At 56.3% G+C, this 17,866-nt stretch overlaps 1 protein-coding gene across 4 annotated transcripts in view; it reads left to right on the top strand.

The window, feature by feature from the left end:
- Positions 1-17,866, top strand: part of AP2B1 (adaptor related protein complex 2 subunit beta 1) — a 124,510-nt gene that overhangs the window by 15,597 nt on the left and 91,047 nt on the right. For all 4 annotated transcript variants that reach the window (XM_064166774.1, XM_064166773.1, XM_064166772.1 and 1 more), the window contains exons 5-6: positions 4,688-4,933; positions 16,197-16,387. In XM_064166774.1, the coding sequence (XP_064022844.1) occupies positions 4,688-4,933; positions 16,197-16,387 (437 nt within the window). The remainder of the gene's footprint in view (positions 1-4,687; positions 4,934-16,196; positions 16,388-17,866) is intronic.

Below are 17,866 nucleotides of genomic sequence, written 5' to 3'. Positions count from 1 at the left end.
GTACTGGAAGGCTGCTCCAAGGTTTCCCTGGAGCCTTCTCTTCTGCAGGCTGCAGAGCCCCAACTCCCTCATCCTGTCCTCAGAGCAGAGCTGCTCTGATGGGGACTCCACTGCCTCGCTGGGGCAGCAGTGGGGACTCCACCACCCCCCTGGGCAGCCTGTGCCAGTCTCTCACCACCCTCACTGCAAACAACTTCTTCCTAACATTCACTTTCAGTCTCCCCTCTGCCCCTTCAAACCCATCCCTCCTCATCCTGTCATTCCCAGACCTTGTCAATAGTCCCTCCCCAGCCTTCCTGTAGCCCCCTGCAGATCCTGCAGGGCCATTCCAAGGTCTCCTCCAAGCCTTCTCTTCTCCAGGCTGCAGAGCCCCAACTCTCTCAGCCTGTCCTCAGAGCAGAGCTGCTGCAGCCCTCTCAGCATCTTTGTGGCCTTCCTCTGGACTGGCTCCAACAGTTCCATATCTTTTCTGTGTTAGGGACTCAGAGCTGCACACAGGACTCCAGGTGGGGTCTGACCCAGTCAAGTCAGAGGAGTCAGCAGAGCTGAGGTGGAGATCAGGGCCAAGGATTTTGTGGGAGTAAGCAACCTCCCAAATCACTGTTTGAGAAGTCCATTCCCATGCCAGGCATCTTCCACTATTGCTCTGTAACTAGAAGGTGGTGGCCAGTGGATTGCCCCATGGTATAACCCTGTCTCTGGGATCTACTGGGATCCAGTGAGCATTTGAGTGTTGCTGTACCTCCTGACAGGGGAGAGAGCTGCCACAGCTCAAGGGCTTCAGGAGAGGCCTGCTCCTTGTTTTGCTCTTTCAGAGCACAGATCTGATGTGAGCCTGCATGAAGCCATGATCCTACATGGAGGGAGAGATTCTCCAGCCCTTTGATCATCTTTGATACTGGGGAGCCTGAAAGTGTTTGGAGTTTGTGTTGTGGTAAAAAGAGGTGAGAAGAGGCAGGCTGAGAGCAGATCTGCTCTTGTGGCCAGGGAAGGTGTCCCTGTCTCTCCTCTCTGGAAAGGATGTTGTATCTTCCAAGTGTCCTTCTGAGACTGGACCAGCAAACCAACTCTCCAGCTTCATGCTGTGCCATGCAGGCCAGTGCCTGTTGTGCCACAAGGGCAAGTGCCAGCAAAGAGGAGCTGGTGCCACTCTGCAGCCACTTCACAGCTGAAGGTGTTGAAGGAAGGTGAGATGTCCCTCGTGTGCTTTACAGGGGACATGCTCTGGTGTTTCTTTAGCTGTAGCAGTGACAGGTGAATGCATCTTATGCTCTTGGAGCTCCTCCTGCAGCCATTCTGTTTAGCTGCTCTGGGAGGAGCCCTGCCCAGAGATGCAGATGGATTGGAGGTCAGGGAGAGCTGTGTGGTGCTGAAGTGTGAGGAGTTCAGAGGATCATAGGGGTTGGAAGGGACCCAAAGAGATCATCAAGTACCAGCTGCTGCTTATCCCTTCTCCTTTGCTTAGTGCTTCCTGGGTTATAGACTCGAGGGATGCTTGTGCCTGGTGTGGAACAGGCCTCTGTGACTGTGGCATTGTCTTTAGTTAGTGACTTTGTATTCTCATGCTCCTTCAAACCAGTAAGGCTGGGAACCAGTGTATTAGTTTGTCTGAGAGCTGCTTCTGGCTTAGCTGCTGAGACCTCAAGGAGAGCTGCTGAGAGTTTGGAGAGAGCTGCTAGGTGCTCATAGAATCAGTCAGGGTTGGAAGGGACTACAGGGAGCAGCCAGTTCCAACCCCCCTGCCATGCCCAGGGACACCCTACCCTAGAGCAGGCTGCACACAGCCTCAGCCAGCCTGGCCTCAAACACCTCCAGCCATGGGGCCTCAACCACCTCCCTGGGCAACCCCTGCCAGCCTCTCACCACTCTCCTGCTCAACAACTTCCTCCTCACCTCCAGCCTCACTCTCCCCACCTCCACCTTTGCTCCATTCCCCCCACTCCTGCCACTCCTTCACAGCCTCCAAAGTCCCTCCCCAGCTTTTTTGTAGCCCCCTTCAGATCCTGGCAGGCCACAAGAAGGTCCCCTGGGAGCCTCCTCTGCTCCAGCCTGCACAGCCCCAACTCTTTCAGTCTGTGCTCACAGCAGAGCTGCTGCAGCCTCTCAGCATCCTCCTGGCCCTGCTCTGGACACTCTCCAGCATCTCCACAGCCCTCTTGTCCCAGGGGCTCCAGAGCTGGATGCAGGACTCCAGGTGGGGTCTCAGCAGAGGGGAGCAGAGGGGCAGAATCCCCTCCCTGGCCCTGCTGGCCACACTTCTGCTGATGGTGTTGAAAGAGGCTTTGCCTAGGAGAAACAAGGGACATTGAGCTCAGAGTTTTACAGGCTGCATAGCGTGAAGGAGCAGCCCCATGGACCAGTGTAAGTTGGGGACTGACCTGTTGGAGAGTAGTGCAGAGGAGAGGGACCTGGGGGTCATGGTGGACAGAAGTATGTCCATGAGCCAGCCATGTCCCCTGTGACCAAGAAGGCCAATGGTACCCTGGGGTGTATCAGGAGTGTGATGAGTTGGTCCAGGGAGGTTCTACTGCCCCTTTCCTCTGCCCTGGTGAGGGCACATCTGGGGTATTGTGGCCAGTTCTAGTCACCTCAATTCAAGAAGGACCTCAGGGAACTGTTTGAGATAGTCCAGCCCAGAGCCCCCAAGCTGCTGCAGGCAGTGAACATCCCCTGTGAGGCCAGGCTGAGGCAGCTGGGGCTGGCAGCTGGCAGCAGAGCAGCCTGAGGGCTGCCCTCAGTGCTGTGTTGAAGCTGTGCAGGGCAGTGTGGGCAGGACACAGGCAGGCTCTGCTCAGGGGTGGCCATGGACAGGGTAAGGGGCACTGGGTGCCAGCTGGAGCAGAGGAGATGCCAGGGGAACAGGAGAGGAAACTTCATCAGTGTGAGGGTGTTGGAGGCCTGGAGCAGGCTGCCCAGGGGGGCTGTGGAGTCTCCTTGTGTGGAGACTTTCCAACCCACCTGGATGTGTTCCTGTGTGCCCTGCCCTGGGTGCCCCTGCTCTGTCAAGGGATTGGCCTGGGTGATCTTTTGAGGTCCCTTCCAAGCCCTAACATTCTGTGATGCTGTGCAAGCTCCTTGGGCTGCTGTCTGATGTTTCCAAGATCCAGCAAGTTGCATCTCTTAGCCCTGATCCGGAGGGATCTGATCCAGAGGGATTGGACTTGATGATCTATGAGGTCTCTTCCAACCTTGGTGCTGCGGTGCTGCGGTGCTGCGGTGCTGCTGTGCTGCTGTGCTGCTGTGCTGCTGTGCTCCTGTGCTGCTGTGCTGCTGTGCTCCTGTGCTGCTGTGCTCCTGTGCTCCTGTGCTCCTGTGCTCCTGTGCTCCTGTGCTCCTGTGCTCCTGTGCTCCTGTGCTCCTGTGCTCCTGTGCTCCTGTGCTCCTGTGCTCCTGTGCTCCTGTGCTCCTGTGCTCCTGTGCTCCACTCCCTCTTGCAGCATCTAACCGCTGCGCTGCTGCGCTCCTGTGCTCCTGCGCCGCTGCGCTCCCTCTTGCAGCGTCTAACCACTGTGCTCCTGCGCTCCTGTGCTCCTGTGCTCCTGTGCTCCTGTGCTGCACTCCCTCTTGCAGCATCTAACCGCTGTGCTGCTGTGCTGCTGTGCTGCTGTGCTGCTGTGCTCCTGTGCTGCTGTGCTGCTGTGCTGCTGTGCTGCTGTGCTGCTGTGCTGCTGTGCTGCTGTGCTGCTGTGCTGCTGTGCTGCTGTGCTCTGTGCTCTGTGCTGCTGTGCTGCTGTGCTGCTGTGCTGCTGTGCTGCTGTGCTGCTGTGCTGCTGTGCTCCTGTGCTCCTGTGCTCCTGTGCTCCTGTGCTCCTGTGCTCCTGTGCTCCTGTGCTCCTGTGCTCCTGTGCTCCTGTGCTCCTGTGCTCCTGTGCTCCTGTGCTCCACTCCCTCTTGCAGCATCTAACCGCTGCGCTGCTGTGCTGCTGCACTGCTGTGCTGCTGCGCTGCTGCGCTGCTGCGCTGCTGCGCTCCCTCTTGCAGCGTCTAACCGCTGTGCTGCTGCGCTCCTGTGCTCCTGTGCTCCTGTGCTCCTGTGCTGCACTCCCTCTTGCAGCATCTAACCGCTGTGCTGCTGCGCTCCTGTGCTCCTGCGCTCCTGCGCTCCTGCGCTGCGCTCCCTCTTGCAGCGTCTAACCGCTGTGCTGCTGTGCTGCTGTGCTGCTGTGCTGCTGTGCTGCTGTGCTGCTGTGCTGCTGTGCTGCTGTGCTGCTGTGCTGCTGTGCTGCTGTGCTGCTGTGCTGCTGTGCTGCTGTGCTGCTGTGCTGCTGTGCTGCTGTGCTGCTGTGCTCCTGTGCTCCTGTGCTCCTGTGCTCCTGTGCTCCTGTGCTCCTGTGCTCCTGTGCTCCTGTGCTCCACTCCCTCTTGCAGCATCTAACCGCTGCGCTGCTGTGCTGCTGTGCTGCTGTGCTGCTGTGCTGCTGCGCTGCTGCGCTGCTGCGCTGCTGCGCTGCTGTGCTGCTGCGCTCCTGCGCTGCTGCGCTCCCTCTTGCAGCGTCTAACCGCTGTGCTGCTGCGCTCCTGTGCTCCTGTGCTCCTGCGCTCCTGCGCTGCGCTCCCTCTTGCAGCGTCTAACCGCGGAGCTGCCTTTTCGCTCTCGGCGAGCACAGCCCCGTGCTGGCTGCAGGGCAGGAGGCAGCAGCCGGTGCTGCAGCCTGGTTTTTAGTGCATGTTGTGCGTGGCCTTGCAGGACTGTGAGGACCCCAACCCCCTGATCCGGGCGCTGGCCGTGCGCACCATGGGCTGCATCCGCGTGGACAAGATCACCGAGTACCTGTGCGAGCCTCTGCGCAAGTGCCTGAAGGACGAGGACCCCTACGTGCGCAAGACCGCGGCCGTCTGCGTGGCCAAGCTGCACGACATCAACGCCCAGATGGTGGAGGACCAGGGCTTCCTGGACTCCCTGCGGGACCTCATCGCCGACTCCAACCCCATGGTAATGTCTCTGTCCCCTCCCAGCCCCCGTGCTTGAGCTTGCAGTGGGCAGGGAGCAGAAAGGTGAAGGCTTTTCTGCTCCCTGGGGAGCGTCTCGGTTAGGGAATTGGCTGCCTCGGCAAACAGAGGTCAGGGAATTGATTTGGTGGGGAAAGGCCTCCCAGGCAACCAGCAAGAGAACAAGGGGACACAGCCTCAAGTTGTGCCAGGGCAGGTCTAGGCTGGATGTTGTTAGGAAGTTCCTGGCAGAGAGAGTGATTGGCATTGGAATGGGCTGCCCAGGGAGGTGGTGGAGTCTGTGTGGCTGGAGGTGTTGCAGCCAAGCCTGGCTGGGGCACTTAGTGCCATGGTCTGGTTGGTTGGTTGGGGCTGGGGGCTAGGTTGGGCTGGCTGAGCTTGGAGCTCTCTTCCAACCGGCTTGATTCTATCATTCTATGATCATTGAGTCCAAGCATCAGTCCAGCCTTGCTGGGAGCATCAAACCCTGTACCCAGGTGCCATGGGCACACCTTACTTGAACACCTCCAGCGGTGGGGACTCCACCACCTCACTGGGGGCAGCGATGGGGACTCCACCACCCCCCTGAGGCAGCGATGGGGACTCCACCACCCCCCTGGGGCAGCCTGTGCCAATCCCTGGCCACTTTTGCAGCAAAGAAGTTTTTCCTCATCTCCAACCTAACCCTCCCCTGGCACAATTTCAGGCTATTTCCTCTCCCTTCTGTCATCTGATCCTAGGGAAAAGAGACCAATCCCCACCTCACTCCAACCTCCTTTCAGGGAGATGTGAAAAGCAACGAGGTCTTTCCTCAGCCTCCTCTTCTCCAGGCTGGACAATTCCACTTCCCTCAGATGCTCCTCACCAGCCCTATTCTCCAGAATCTCCACCAGGAAATACCTTCTCAGATCTGTTTGGCCTTTTCTGTCTTGATTGCTGTAGAAAATCTGTAACTTGCTTGTCAGATGAGTCAGAAGAGCAAGCAATAGGTGATGCTGCTGCGGCCATGGTGACAGCTTGGAGCCATTGCTCTGCTGTGAGCACAGCCTGAAAGAGTTGGGGCTGTGCAGGCTGGAGCAGAGGAGGCTCCCAGGTGACCTTCCTGTGGCCTGCCAGCATCTGAAGGGGGCAACTGAAAAGCTGGGGAGGGACTTTTGAGGCTGTGAGGGAATGGCAGGAGTGGGGGGAATGGAGCAGAGCTGGAGGTGGGGAGAGTGAGGCTGGAGGTGAGGAGGAAGTTGTTGAGCAGGAGAGTGGTGAGAGGCTGGACTGGGTTGCCCAGGGAGGTGGTTGAGGCCCCATGGCTGGAGGTGTTTGAGGCCAGGCTGGCTGAGGCTGTGTGCAGCCTGCTCTAGGGTAGGGTGTCCCTGGGCATGGCAGGGCGGTTGGAACTGGCTGCTCCTTGTGCTCCCTTCCAACCCTGACTGATTCTGTGATTCTCTGTTGATGACCTGCTGCATTTCATCTGAGTTGCCTGAGGTCCTTTGCTGGTGCAGACCCTGAGCCAGTAACACATCCAGGAGCAGGGTTCAGCTGCTGGGGGTTACACTGCAGCAGTTTGACTGTGGGTGGAGACCTTAATCTCCTTTTGCCTATGGGCCTGAAGTGCTTCTGGGCAGCCCTTGGTCACTTGGGATCCTGCCAAAGCATTTTCCTTGTTTCCTCCCAGAGCTGTCTTAACCAAACCTTTTTCACCCTGAAGTTCCTTGCATGAAGCTCAGCAGAACCCAGGTCTGGATGGCTACAGAGCTGGGGCCTGGCTACAAAGAACCCAGGTCTGGGTGGCTACAAAGCTGGGGCCTGGCTGCTTTGGGCTGTCGGTGTGCTCCTGGGCTCATTTCAGCCCTCAGGGCTGCCCTTCTGACACAGTATCCATTGCCATCCCAGCACTTCTCTGTGCTCCTGCATGTGCTCAGGCTGGCAGAGGACTGCAGAGCGCTGATCACACCCAGCAGCAGCTGACAGTGGGGTGACAGAGGTGGATCTGATGACCAGAGGCTCTCTGAAGTCTTACACTTGTCGTCCCCCTCGTTTTTCCTGCTGCTGTCTTGTCCTGACTCTTGTGAACCAGACCCAGAGACTGCTCATGAAGGGAGCACAGCGATGGAGTGCAGGACCAGGAGGTGGCAGCAGACGAAAGCAGAACCGGAGATGCTGAGCCTCAGGCTCTGTTTTGTAGCTGGTTCCCTCCTAGCACTGCGCTTGGATTTCTTCAGGAATGTAAATATTATCAGGACAGCTAAGCTGGGTCTCCTCTGGCCTTCTAATGGTCGTAGGGGACAACCTTTCTCTCCAAATATTTCCCACCTCTGACCTCCTAGGGTCGTTTTTAACCCCCAGAACAGCTTTCCTGGTGATCCACGTTAGGTTGATGCTACCTTCTCCCAGTTCTTTTCTAGGTGCTCTTGGGTTTTCAGTTCCTTCTTGCAGCCTTCCTCCTGCTCTGCTGTCACTGTGACCATAGACTCACCGAAATGAGTTGGAGAAGCCCTCTAAGACCATCCAGTCCAACCACTGACCCAACACCACTGTGACCATAGACTCACAGAACTGGGTTGGAGAAGCCCTCTAAGACCATCCAGTCCAACCACTGACCCAACACCACTGTGACCATAGACTCACAGAACTGGGTTGGAGAAGCCCTCTAAGACCATCCAGTCCAACCACTGACCCAAGATCACTGTGACCATAGACTCACAGAACTGGGTTGGAGAAGCCCTCTAAGACCATCCAGTCCATCCACTGACCCAACACCACTGTGACCATAGACTCACAGAACTGAGTTGGAGAAGCCCTCTAAGATGATCCAGTCCAACCACTGACCCAACACCACTGTGACCATAGACTCACAGAACTGAGTTGGAGAAGCCCTCTAAGACCATCCAGTCCAACCACTGACCCAACACCACTGTGGACATTAAACCACATCCCCAAGTGCCATATCCATACATTTCTTGACCACCTCCAAGGCTGTGATGGATGAAAGCTCTGACAGTGATCTGCTGCACCAAAGCTCCCACAGGTGTGGCTGTTCTGCTCCTGCTTTTCCATGGGCTGTGCAGGCAGCACTGCTGTGCTGTTCTATCATCTGGCAGGTCTGACATCATCTGCACAGGGCAAGATAGGGAGCAGCTGTTCTGAGCCAACAGGGAAGGGACTGAGATCTGATCAGGAGCTACACAGAGTGTGGAGTGGAGGTCAACTCTCTTGTGCCTTTAGCACTAATCTCCCTGAAGGGAACCTGGTGAGATCTGACAGCTGGAGAGGTCCACTTGATCTACTCAGCATTCCCTTGAGCAGTGCTGAGGTTCCCTGGTTCACAGAGCAGGCTAAGACATTGCTGATGTTAATCCCAGTGCTCTCTTGTCTGCCCTGCTGGGCCTGCCTGCCATGTAGACTCCTGCCAGCCAGAACTCAGAAGTATCTTTGGCCTTCCTGGGTGACCTAATCATAGAATCAAGCAGGTTGGAAGGGAGCTCCAAGCTTGTCCAGTCCGACATAGCACCCAGCCCTAGCCAGTCAACCAGACCATGGCACTAAGTGCCTCACCCAGGCTTTTCTTGACCAGCTCCAGGGAGGGTGACTCCACCACCTCCCTGGGCAGCCCTACCTTATGGAGGAAGAAGGTTTTACATTTGTTCTTTTCCCTACTCCCTGGCAAGCAGTGTGGCTTCCTCTGATCATGGCCCAGGGAACAGAGGCAGCATTTCACAGAACCCCAGAATGCCAGGGGCTGGAAAGGACCTCCATAGCTCAGCCAGTTCAACCTCCTGCCAGAGCAGGAGCACCCAGAGCAGGTCACACAACACATCCAGGCAGGGCTTGAATATCTCCAGAGAGGGAGACTCCACAACCCCCCTGGGCAGCCTGTGCCAGGCTTCTGTCACCCTCAGAGGGAAGAAATTCCTCCTCATGTTTCCATGTAACTTCCTCTGCCTCAGCTTCCACCACTGCCACTTGTGCTGTCAGTGGGCATCCCCCAGCACAGCCTGGCTGCAGCTCCTGCCACTCACCTGCACATCTTTATAACCATTGCTGTGGTCACCTCTCATGCTCCTCTTCTCCCAGCAGCACAGCCCCAGCTCCCTCAGCCTCTCCTCCTAACAGAGCTGCTCCATTCCCTTAATCTTTGTGGCTCTGTGCTGGACTCTCTGGCTGTGCAGGCTGCAGAAGAGGAGGCTCCCAGATGACCTTCTTGTGGCCTGCCAGCATCTGAAGGGGGCTACAAAGAAGCTGGGTAGGGACTTTTGGGGCTGTGAGGGAGTGGCAGGAGTGGGGGGAATGGAGCAAAGGTGGAGGTGGGGAGAGTGAGGCTGGAGGTGAGGAGGAAGTTGCTGAGCATGAGAGTGGTGAGAGGCTGGAATGGGTTGCCCAGGGAGGTGGTTGAGGCCCCATGGCTGGAGGTGTTTGAGGCCAGGCTGGCTGAGGCTGTGTGCAGCCTGCTCTAGGGTAGGGTGTCCCTGGGCATGGCAGGGGGGTTGGCACTGGCTGCTCCTTGTGCTCCCTTCCAACCCTGACTGATTCTATGACTCTAAGTGGGGGTCCTGTGCTCTGGAGGTGGAATCTGTCTGTGTTAGTGCTTTTTAGGGACCTTCCATGCACACAGCATCATCTATGCCCACCAAAATGAGCAGCCCCATGACACACCCACCCCTGCAGCTGCCTCTGGTGCCCTATCTGGGAGTCTGTGCTTAAGGACCTGAGTGCACCATGGAGAGCTCAGAATGCTCTTGAAAAATGCCAGCACCTCTCTGTTCCCCAAAACCCCCATGTGGGACCTGCTCTCCTGAGGGCAGATCCCTCCAGCCACACAGGGTAGGCTTCCTTTCCTCACCACCTTCCCACTGCTTCTTAGTTTTCCCTCTTTTTTCCCTCATTTTCCTGGGATGGTGAGCCAGAGGTTCCTGTTTTAAGCAGCAGAACATTGCATTTGATTAACTCCATTACACACTTGGTTTGATTTCCAATTAGCCTGGGCTGCCAGCAAAATAAGCTGATTGCTTTGACTGTTTGGTGTTCTAGATCTGCCTGGCTTCCCTCCTGTCCCCCACCCCCTGCAAAGCTTTGCTGTGTGGGTTGGGAGGCAGACACTCAGGTTTTCACCCACCCCCTTCCCTCCTTGTTAATGTCTTCTGTACCATTTGCTGTGAGCTGGAAGTTTGAGCTGCCAGGAGGAGTAGCTGGAAATCAGCATCCCTACCTCTGCAGCTCTCTGCAGGTCAAGGCTGCTCTCTCTGGCTGCAGAGGGGATTTGTCTGGAGGTGGCTTTAAACATGTGGGGCTCCTGTTCAATCCCTAAGCAGGTTGAAGTGCCTGTGAGATCTCCTTCTCCCCAGCCCAGTGACACTTCTCCAAGAAGCTGAATCTGTTGGAAATTCCAGGCAAAAAGAACAAGGAGATTTGGTGTCATTCAGCTCAACTCTGCTCTAATGAGCTGTGCTGGGACTGCAGCTGAATGATGCTGAGCTGCAGCCAGGCTGAAGTGATGGACATCAGCAAAGCAGGCACCAATCATTGTCATTGTTACAGCTTCAGTCTGCTCTGCAGCTCTGCTTTCTAGGAGAGGGTTCTGCACTTTGGCCACAACAACCCCAAGCAGCACTGCAGGCTGGGGCCAGAGTGGCTGAGAGCAGCCAGGCAGAGAGGGCCCTGGGGGTGCTGGGAGAGAGGAGCTGCAGAGGAGGCAGCAGTGCCCAGGTGGGCAGCAGAGCCAATGGCATCCTGGGCTGGCTCAGGAGCAGTGTGGGCAGCAGGACAAGGGAGGTTCTTGTGCCCCTGTGCTCAGCACTGCTCAGGCCACCCCTGGAGTGCTGTGTCCAGTTCTGGGCTGGTCAATTGCAGAGAGCTGTTGAGGTGCTGGAAGTTGTTTGGAGAAGGGCAGCAAGGCTGGGGAGGGGCCTGGAGCAGAGCCCTGTGAGGAGAGGCTGAGGGAGCTGGGGGGGTGCAGCCTGCAGCAGAGGAGGCTCAGGGCAGAGCTCATTGCTGCCTGCAGCTGCCTGCAGGGAGGCTGTAGCCAGGTGGGGTTGGGCTCTGCTGCCAGGCAGCCAGCACCAGAACAAGGGGACAGAGTCTCAAGCTGTGCCAGGGCAGGTCTAGGCTGGATGTTGGAAGGAAGTTCTTCACAGAGAGAGTGATTGGCATTGGAATGGGCTGCCCAGGGAGGTGGTGGAGTCTGTGTGGCTGGAGGTGTTGCAGCCAAGCCTGGCTGGGGCACTGAGTGCCATGGTCTGGTTGGTTGGTTGGGGCTGGATGCTAGGTTGGGCTGGCTGAGCTTGGAGCTTTCTTCCAACCTGCCTGATTCTGTGAGTTTTTTGAGGCTGATTCTTGCTGGTTGGAAGCTGTTAGCTGAAAGGCAGCGTTTGTGGTGAGTCAGGTGAGGCCTTTTGCCAGGGAATTAACTCAGGAGCTTGAGCTTTGAGAAGCTTTTCCTGTTCATCAGTTGTTTGGGCTGGCTGATCTTTGGCTGATAGGGTTGACCTCAGGTTGTTTCCATTATCTTTATCAGCTAAGACTGCACCCAGGTTGTTAGGTTCTTGTCATCTTAGTTGTCGTCTCCCAAGCTGTGAAATGAGTTAGGCAGCCCCTGGTTGGTTTCTCATCAAAATGAGCTTCTCCTGCTCCCTGTGAGGGCACAGTTCTGAGCCCTTCAGTTGAAGAAGGAACTGAACTGAAGGAACTGCCTGAAAGAGCCCAGCCCAGAGCCCCCAAGCTGCTGCAGGCAGTGAACATCCCCTGTGAGGCCAGGCTGAGGCAGCTGGGGCTGGCAGCTGGCAGCAGAGCAGCCTGAGGGCTGCCCTCAGTGCTGTGCTGAAGCTGTGCAGGGCAGTGTGGGGAGGATGCAGCCAGGGGGGGCCAAGGGCAGCACAAGGGGCACTGGGGGCAAGCTGGAGCAGAGAAGGTTCCACAGGAGCCTGGTGTCATTTTTAGGTGCTTTATTCAGCCTGGAGAAGAGAAGGCTCTGGAGAGACCTTAGAGCTGCCTTCTAGTACCTGAAGTAGGCTACAGGAGAGCTGGGGAGAGACTTTACCAGGGCTGGAAGTCTCCGGATGAGGGAGAGTGGCTGTGAGCTGGGAGAGGGGAGACTGAGATTGGAGATGAGGAAGAAATTCTTTAGAGTGAGGGTGGTGAGAGACTGGCACAGGTTGAGGGTGGTGAGATGTTGGCACAGGTTGCCCAGGCAGGTTGTGGAGCACAGAATCACCCAATGTGATCAAAGATTGGGTGATTCTGTGCTCCACAACCTCCCTGGAGGTGTTCAAAGCCAGGTTGGATGAGTCCTTGAGCAACCTGTGCTGGTGGGAAGTGTCCCTGCCCATGGCAGGGGATTGAAGCTGGAGGATCTTTAAGTTCCCTTCCAACCCAACCTGTTCTATGAATTCTGTGAATCTTTGAATTTCATAGACTCAAGCAGGTTGGGAGACAGCTCCAAACTCATCCAGCCCAACCTAGCACCCAGCCCTGGCCAATCATAGACTCAACCTGGTTGGAAGAGAGCTCCAAGCTCAGCCAGCCCAACCTAGCACCCAGCCCTGCCCAACCAACCAGACCATGGCACTCAGTGCCCCAGCCAGGCTTGGCTTCAACACCTCCAGCCACACAGACTCCACCACCTCCCTGGGCAGCCCATTCCAATGCCAATCACTCTCTCTGCCAACAGCTTCCTCCTAACATCCAGCCTAGACCTGCCCTGGCACAGCTCCAGGCTGTGTCCCCTTCTTCTGCTGCTGGCTGCCTGGCAGCAGAGCCCAACCCCACCTGGCTACAGCCTCCCTGCAGGCAGCTGCAGGCAGCAATCAGCTCTGCCCTGAGCCTCCTCTGCTGCAGGCTGCACCCCCCCAGCTCCCTCAGCCTCTCCTCACAGGGCTGTGCTCCAGGCCCCTCCCCAGCCTTGCTGCCCTGCTCCAAACACCTTCCAGCACCTCAACAGCTCTCTGGAATGGAGGAGCCCAGAACTGGACACAGCACTGCAGGGGTAGCCTGAGCAGTGCTGAGCACAGGGGCACAAGAACCTCCCTTGTCCTGCTGCCCACACTGCTCCTGAGCCAGCCCAGGATGCCATTGGCTCTGCTGCCCACCTGGGCACACTGCTGCCTCCTCTTCAGCCTACTATCCAAACTCACCCAGCCCAACCTAGCACCCAGCCCTATCCAATCATAGAATCAACCAGGTTGGAAGAGAGCTCCAAGCTCATCCACCCCAACCTAGCACCCAGCCCTGTCCAACCAACCAGACCTTGGCACTAAGTGCCTCATCCAAGCTCCTCTCTAACAATCTTTTTGGCTTCCTTTTATGATGTATCTTTGCTTGCAAACTGCCAAACCCTGGTGGAATTAAAAGCAGCTTTGGCTTGGGTTCTGTGCTGTGCCACACAAACCATCCTAAAAACCAGATGACATTAAATCCTGGCAACAATAAGCAGCATCTCTTAAGAAGTTCCTGATTCAAACAGCACAAGACAACAGCAGTTCTGATTGCTAACGATTTGGGGGACAGAAGGCTCATTCAGCTAATGAGATGCAGAACATCTTGGCTCTGAATCCTCTCGCTGACCTCTAGGTGTGAAATGCAAAGCAGTCAGCTGTGGCTGTGCCTTTGGAATGTGCCTGTTTAATGAGGGGAACAATGCAGAGAATTTTCTGGTCAGGTTGTTCTTGTTTGCAGTGCTGCATCTGAAGCCTCTTTAAGTCATCTGCAGAATCAGAGAGCCTTAGAGGAGATGTTTCTTTGCCTTAATCTCCCAGATGATAACATCATCTATCTTCTCTGCTGTGGGTCTGTGTGGTGAGGAGGGCTGGGCAGGATCCACGCTGTGAGGTACCCTGGAAGTGCCTCCTCTCAGGGAGTATCAGTTTTGTGTGGCAAGCTCAAGCTGAAATCCCTTTTCCAGGTGGTTTAAAACATAAAAGGCTTTTGTCTTGCCTGCAGGTTTTCTATTTTGGGCCTCTGCATTCTGCAGCTCTGCTGTTTTAAGCAGCTTTGTGGCAGCTGCTACCAGAGGAGTGTTAAAGTCACCTCTCTCTGCAGCCTGAAGTCCTCATTGCCAAATGTGGGGAATGCTCCTGCTGCTGCTTCTGCCTTATAACAGCTGAGGGTTCAAGGGCTGCTGCCTGGAACCAGAGAGAGAGCCTTATTTTTTGGTCAGTTGGACTGTGCTGCTGTGGACATTGTCAGATTTGTCCCCATCATAAGGACGCAGCTGCTGGAGAGAGTCCAGAGGAGGCCACAGGCATCATCACCCAAGGGCTGGAGCAGCTCTGCTGTGAGGACAGGCTGAGGGAGCTGGGGATGTGCAGCCTGGAGAAGGCTCTGGAGGGGATCTTAGAGCTGCCTGCCAGCACCTGAGGAGATCCTGCAGGAAGGTTTATGGGATCACAGGATGTTAGGGGTTGGAAGGGACCCAAAGAGATCATCCAGTCCAAGCCCCCTGCCAGAGCAGGACAATCCTATCTAACACAGATCACACAGGAACACATCCAGACAGGCCTGGAAAGGCTCCACAGAAGGAGACTCCACAACCTCTCTGGGCAGCCTGTGCCAGGGCTCTGGGACCCTTCCAGTCAAGAAGTTCCCCCTTGTGTTGAGGCAGAACCTCCTGTGCTGCAGCTTACACCCACTGCTGCTTGTCCTGTCCCAGGCAGCAGTGAGCAGAGCCTGTCCCCCCCTCCTGGCAACCCTCAGATACTTATAAACATTGATCCAATCCCCTCTCAGTCTTCTCCAGACTGAGCAGCCCCAGGTCCCTCAGCCTCTCCTCCTCAGCCATGCCCTCCAGTCCCCTCATCATCCTCCTAGCCCTCTGCTGGACCCTCTCCAGCAGATCCCTGTCCCTCTGCACCTGGGGAGCCCCAAACTGAACATAGTATTGAAGATGAGGTCTCAGCAGGGCAGAGTAGAGGGGAGAACCTCCCTTGATCTGCTGCACACACTCCTGATACACCCCAGGATGCCATTGGCCTTCTTGGCCCCCAGGGCACCTTGCTGTGCCATGGGGAACTTGTTAGCCACCAGCAGCCCCAGAGCCCTGCAGGGGGATTTTTCATGAAGGTGTCTGGAGACAGGACAAGGGGGAATGGTTTGAAGCTGAGGAAGAGGAGGTTTAGAATGGATTTGAGGAAGAAGTTCTTTGTGGTGAGACTCTGGCACAGGGAGCCATGGGAGGCTGTGGATGCCTCCTCACTGGAGGTGTTCAAGGCCAGGTTACATGAGGTCTTGGGCAGCTGAGTCTAGTTAGGAGGTGTCCCTGCACATGGCAGGGAGGTTGGAGCAGATGTTCCCTGCAATCCTTCCAGGCTGTGCTGTTCTGTGATGCTGCTGAACTGCTGAACCTGAGTGTGGGGCCAGGGCTGACATTGCACTGCACTCCTGCTTCCTGCTGCTGTCAGGCTGGGCCCTGGACATCTTCTTTGCCACCTTCCAGCCATGTTTGGACAAGAGAAGCCTTTCCATGGTCCATGCATTGGGAGCATTCTCAGTGCTGATCTCTGCTGGAGCACTTGCTGTAGGGAGACTCCACAAAGCAGGCAGATGTTTGCTATGGAGGCTGGGTTTGAAGTAGCTGTTCCTGACAGGGCAGCAAGAGCTGTACATGTCCTGATGAGGCCATGTCAGGAATATTGTGTCCAGTTCTGGGTCCCTCAGTTCAAGAGGGACTTCAGGGAACTGCTTGCAGTAGTCCAGCCCAGAGCCCCCAGGCTGCTGCAGGCAGTGAGCATCTCCTGTGAGGCCAGGCTGAGGGAGCTGGAGCTGGGAGCTGGCAGCAGAGCAGCCTGAGGGCTGCCCTCAGTGCTGTGCTAAAGCTGTGCAGGGCAGGGCAAAGAGCTCTGCACCTGTGCTGGCTTCTCATGTCTCCTGTGTGCCAGCAGCCCCCTCCTGCTGTGCTGCTCTTCTGGCACTTCTTCCCCAAGGGACTCCTCAAACACCGGCAGAGAGGAAGGTCCCAGTGGAGTTTGATAGTAAGGTTCTACTGAAGGTTCTGATCTGGTGGCTGCTGCTGAGCAGCTGATAGCACACCCTGGGATCTTTGTGGTTGCTTCCTATCCCTGAATCCCAGCAGGGTGGGGTTTGGAAGGGACCTCTGGAGATCATCCAGCCCAAGCCCACACCTAAAGCAAGGCGGCTCACAGCAGCTTGCCCAGGATCACAATGCCCAGCTGGCTTTGGAAGCTCTCCACACATAGAGACTCCACAGCCTCTCTGGGCAGCCTTCTTCATGCCAAAGCACTGAGGAGCAGCTGGCCAAGCTTCCACCTTCTTGTCTCTTCTGCCAGGTGGTTGCCAACGCTGTGGCTGCGCTGTCGGAAATCAGCGAGTCGCATCCCAACAGCAACCTGCTGGATCTGAACCCTCAGAACATTAACAAGCTGCTGACAGCTTTAAATGAGTGCACAGAGTGGGGCCAGATCTTCATCCTGGACTGTCTGTCCAACTACAACCCCAAGGATGACCGTGAAGCTCAGAGGTATGTTCCTGCTCTCTGTAGGGGCTGGTTTGGGCTCGTTTAGCAGCAGGGCGCTGGCAGTGTCATGGCCCTGGTGGCCCAGGTGGCAGCCATGGCCTGGGCTGCATCAGAGCAGGGTGAGCAGCAGGACAAGGAAGGGGATTCTACCCCTCTGCTCTGCTCTGGTGCCACCACACCTGCAACACTGTGACCAGTTCTGGGGTCCCTAACTCAAGAAGGACATGGAACTGCTGGAGGCCATGAAGATGGTCAGAGGGCTGGAGAACCTTTCATAGAGGGAGAGGTTGGAGGAGTTGTCTAGCCTGGAGGGCAGAAGGCTCCAGGGAGACCTTGGAGCAATCTTCCAGTACCTTAAGGGGCTACAGGAGAACTGTGGAGGGACTTTTGACAAGGGCTGGGAATGAGAGTATGAGGGACAGTGGCTTTGAGCTGGGAGAGGGGAGATTGAGAGTGGATGTGAAGAAGAAATTCTTGAGGGTGAGGGTGGGGAAGAGACTGGCACAGGTTGCCCAGGGAGCTTGTGGCTGCCCCCTCCCTGGAGGTGTTCAGTGCTAGGCTGCACTGAGCATGCACTTCAAACCTCCTCTTCATCTGTGTCCAGCATCACAGAAAGTCAGATTCTGTACCCAGGAGAAGAAGGAAGCATCAGGCCCAGGGGAGTTCTCAGACTAAATATGTTTCATGCAGATGATGTAGGAGGGGGAGGAAGGGACACAAGTCCATGTATAAAACCCTGGGCAGGCATTCTGGAGTTTGCTGAGTTCCTCCACTGACTGCTTTTAGGCAGAGCACCACTTTCTCAGGGCAGTCTGTCACTGCTCTTGGTGATTCTTGCTTGTTTTTTCCCACCTCCTTCCCTGTTGTCTTCTGTTCTGTGCCAGAAACAGCTATTAATGAGTGCTAGGAACCTGCAGAGAGCTCTGGGGTGCCAGGCCAGTATTACCCTGGCTCTGTCAGAAAGGGCCCACGGATCTGAACAGCTGTGAATGTGTCCCAGTTCCTTGTCCACAGCTCCTCTGAAGAGTGGTGTCTCGGGGAGGGTGGGCAGGGACTGCTTTGTGTGCAGTCTGCCTCTGCCTGACTTCAGACAGGAGGCTGCCAGCTCATGGCTCAGTGTTCTCCTTTCCAGCAACTCTGCAGCACCCCTGGGCAAGGAGAAGCTGAGGCACAGGGAGGTGGTGTAGCTTTGGTGTGCTCAGAGCCCTCGGGTGTGGGCAGGTGGGGACTGGGAAGTCACAAAATGCCATGGGACTAACCAAAGGGCTACAGAAATTGGGCTTCCCATGCTTGGTTCTTTGGTCAGCTTGGTCAGTCTGTTTAGGGCAAAGAAAGTAAGGAAAAGAGAGCAGCTGCAGGGCAAGTTAATGAGGTTGGAAAGAAGAGAGCCATCTGATTCAGGGCAGAGGTGGGTGTTGGTTACCATGGATAAACTGAGCCAGCCCAGGGAACTGCATGGGGGAAAGGGCAGATGAAGATGAT

The sequence above is a fragment of the Pogoniulus pusillus genome, chromosome 27 (genome assembly GCF_015220805.1).
Source record: "Pogoniulus pusillus isolate bPogPus1 chromosome 27, bPogPus1.pri, whole genome shotgun sequence".
Lineage (NCBI taxonomy): Eukaryota > Metazoa > Chordata > Aves > Piciformes > Lybiidae > Pogoniulus > Pogoniulus pusillus.
Note: the sequence above shows the minus strand (reverse complement) of the source record. Positions and strands in the feature narration are given on the sequence as shown.